The sequence below is a fragment of the Eurytemora carolleeae genome, unplaced genomic scaffold (assembly GCF_000591075.1).
Source record: "Eurytemora carolleeae unplaced genomic scaffold, Eaff_2.0 scaffold566, whole genome shotgun sequence".
Lineage (NCBI taxonomy): Eukaryota > Metazoa > Arthropoda > Copepoda > Calanoida > Temoridae > Eurytemora > Eurytemora carolleeae.
In genome coordinates this window covers 20,830-22,575 of record NW_019396457.1, presented here as the reverse complement: position 1 = coordinate 22,575, position 1,746 = coordinate 20,830, and the positions used below count along the sequence as shown (strand labels likewise).

General features: G+C 31.2%; 1 protein-coding gene across 1 annotated transcript in view; it reads right to left on the bottom strand.

The window, feature by feature from the left end:
* Nucleotides 1–1,106: 1,106 nt before the first annotated feature.
* The window catches only part of LOC111703648 (serine/threonine-protein kinase Nek5), an 8,228-nt gene continuing 7,588 nt past the window's right edge, over nucleotides 1,107–1,746 (bottom strand). The window contains exon 11 of the mRNA XM_023475665.1: nucleotides 1,107–1,154. Coding sequence (XP_023331433.1) covers nucleotides 1,125–1,154 — 30 coding nt within the window. The 3' untranslated portion in view covers nucleotides 1,107–1,124. The remainder of the gene's footprint in view (nucleotides 1,155–1,746) is intronic.

Below are 1,746 nucleotides of genomic sequence, written 5' to 3'. Positions count from 1 at the left end.
CTGAGAGTTCCAGGCGGGGTCCTGCCCCCCCTGGAAAATACAAAATTAAAAGGAAACTACGTTTAAAAAGTAACACCTGACAATGACAAAGACTAAGGATTTGTCTAAATTCACTGTTAATACAAGGAGAGAAAAGATTTAGCCTTATAAAGAGAATACTTCATTACACAAGATGTACTATGACGGAGAGCAGACTTAACGATCTTGCACTTATAGCTTTACACCCTATAAGGCTGTCTGAACACTCTACTGAAAAAATCATTGAAATGTTTGTGCAAGCAAATCCCAGAAAATTGTAGCTTAAAAGAGTTGGTGAATATGTAGATTATTTCATCGAGTTTAAGAATTCCATTATTACATTTTTATCCTCATAAGATTATTGTTATATCATATTTGTGAGGTTCCATGGGCACATACCCAAGAAATTATATTAAAAAATAATTCTGGTAAAATCCGACTATTTTAAGTTAGAACAGTTAACATTATGAAAGGTTGCAAATAAGTTTTATGCTCTTGCTCTGACTATCACTTTTTTATTTTTCTAATGTTAAAATGTTAAAAAAAAACATATTAAAAGTAAAAATTTTTATAAGTAAAAATTGGTTCTTAATTTGAAAGTAATGCATGTGGTGTGATTGTTTCCTTAATTTAGTTTGTTTGTTTGTTTAACAATTTCTAATGATTTTGCTCGTTTTTTCAAGTTATTGATATACAGCATGTTAAATGTGCCCTGAGTTTTTTTAGATGGGGAGAAGGTATAGTAGTGGGTTGTCTTAATCAACTGAACAATATCGTGTCTTCATTTATAGAAGAAATCATTTTCTGCATATCAGATTCTAAATCTTCCAAAAAGAGTAGATAAAAGCAGGTTATCTAGTAAGAATCAGTTCGACATGAACTGATGATTATCTTTGTCTTTTATTCATGAAGCAAGATTTACTGGTTTGTTTTCATTGCTATGGAGTGCTTAGACTCCATTAAAAGTTGTGACACTAATATTTCAATGATAAGTTTTTATACTTTTTTTTGGTTTCACTTAATCATCTCGAACTATGTGAGATATGGTGGTTTAGACTGAAAAGATCTGACCTTACAATTACAAGTATGCAGAGATTTGCAAAATCTCACCAAACTTGGTTTGAAATGAAGATAACCTGAAAAAAAATTATTAAAGTAGACAGTCGGGCAGTATGCTTTGAGACTCGGCAGTTTGATGAAAGTGTCTAATGTAAGGCTAAAAGCTTTGTCCATATTTTTGGGAAAGGTCAGAAAATGTTAATTTCCACTATTCTGTCAGGACTAGGGTTGAGATTCAAATTGATATTTCTGAATTAAGGTATACAGTGGCGTACATAGGGGGGGGGACAGTAGTCCTCTTGCCCCCCCCCTGGAAAATACAAAATTAAAAGGAAACAAATTTAAAAAGTAACAGCTGACAATGACAAAGACTAAGGATTTGTCTAAATTCACTATTAACACAAAATTTTAAGATACTTTAGACTAAAACTTTTGCAAAAACAAGACCTCGACATATTAGATGCTTATAACATGATGTAAGATGTAATAAAGGTATTCTATTTTCTATTTTTCTATTTTTTCTTACAGTCAATTTATAAAGGAATTGACTCTTTGGCACAAACTCAAATATGTAAACCTTTGGAATCTGATGTTGTAAACCTTTGATATTTCAAATTCAGAATATTTGATCTAACAGAATTCATAGTTTGAAATATCTAAGGTCTACAA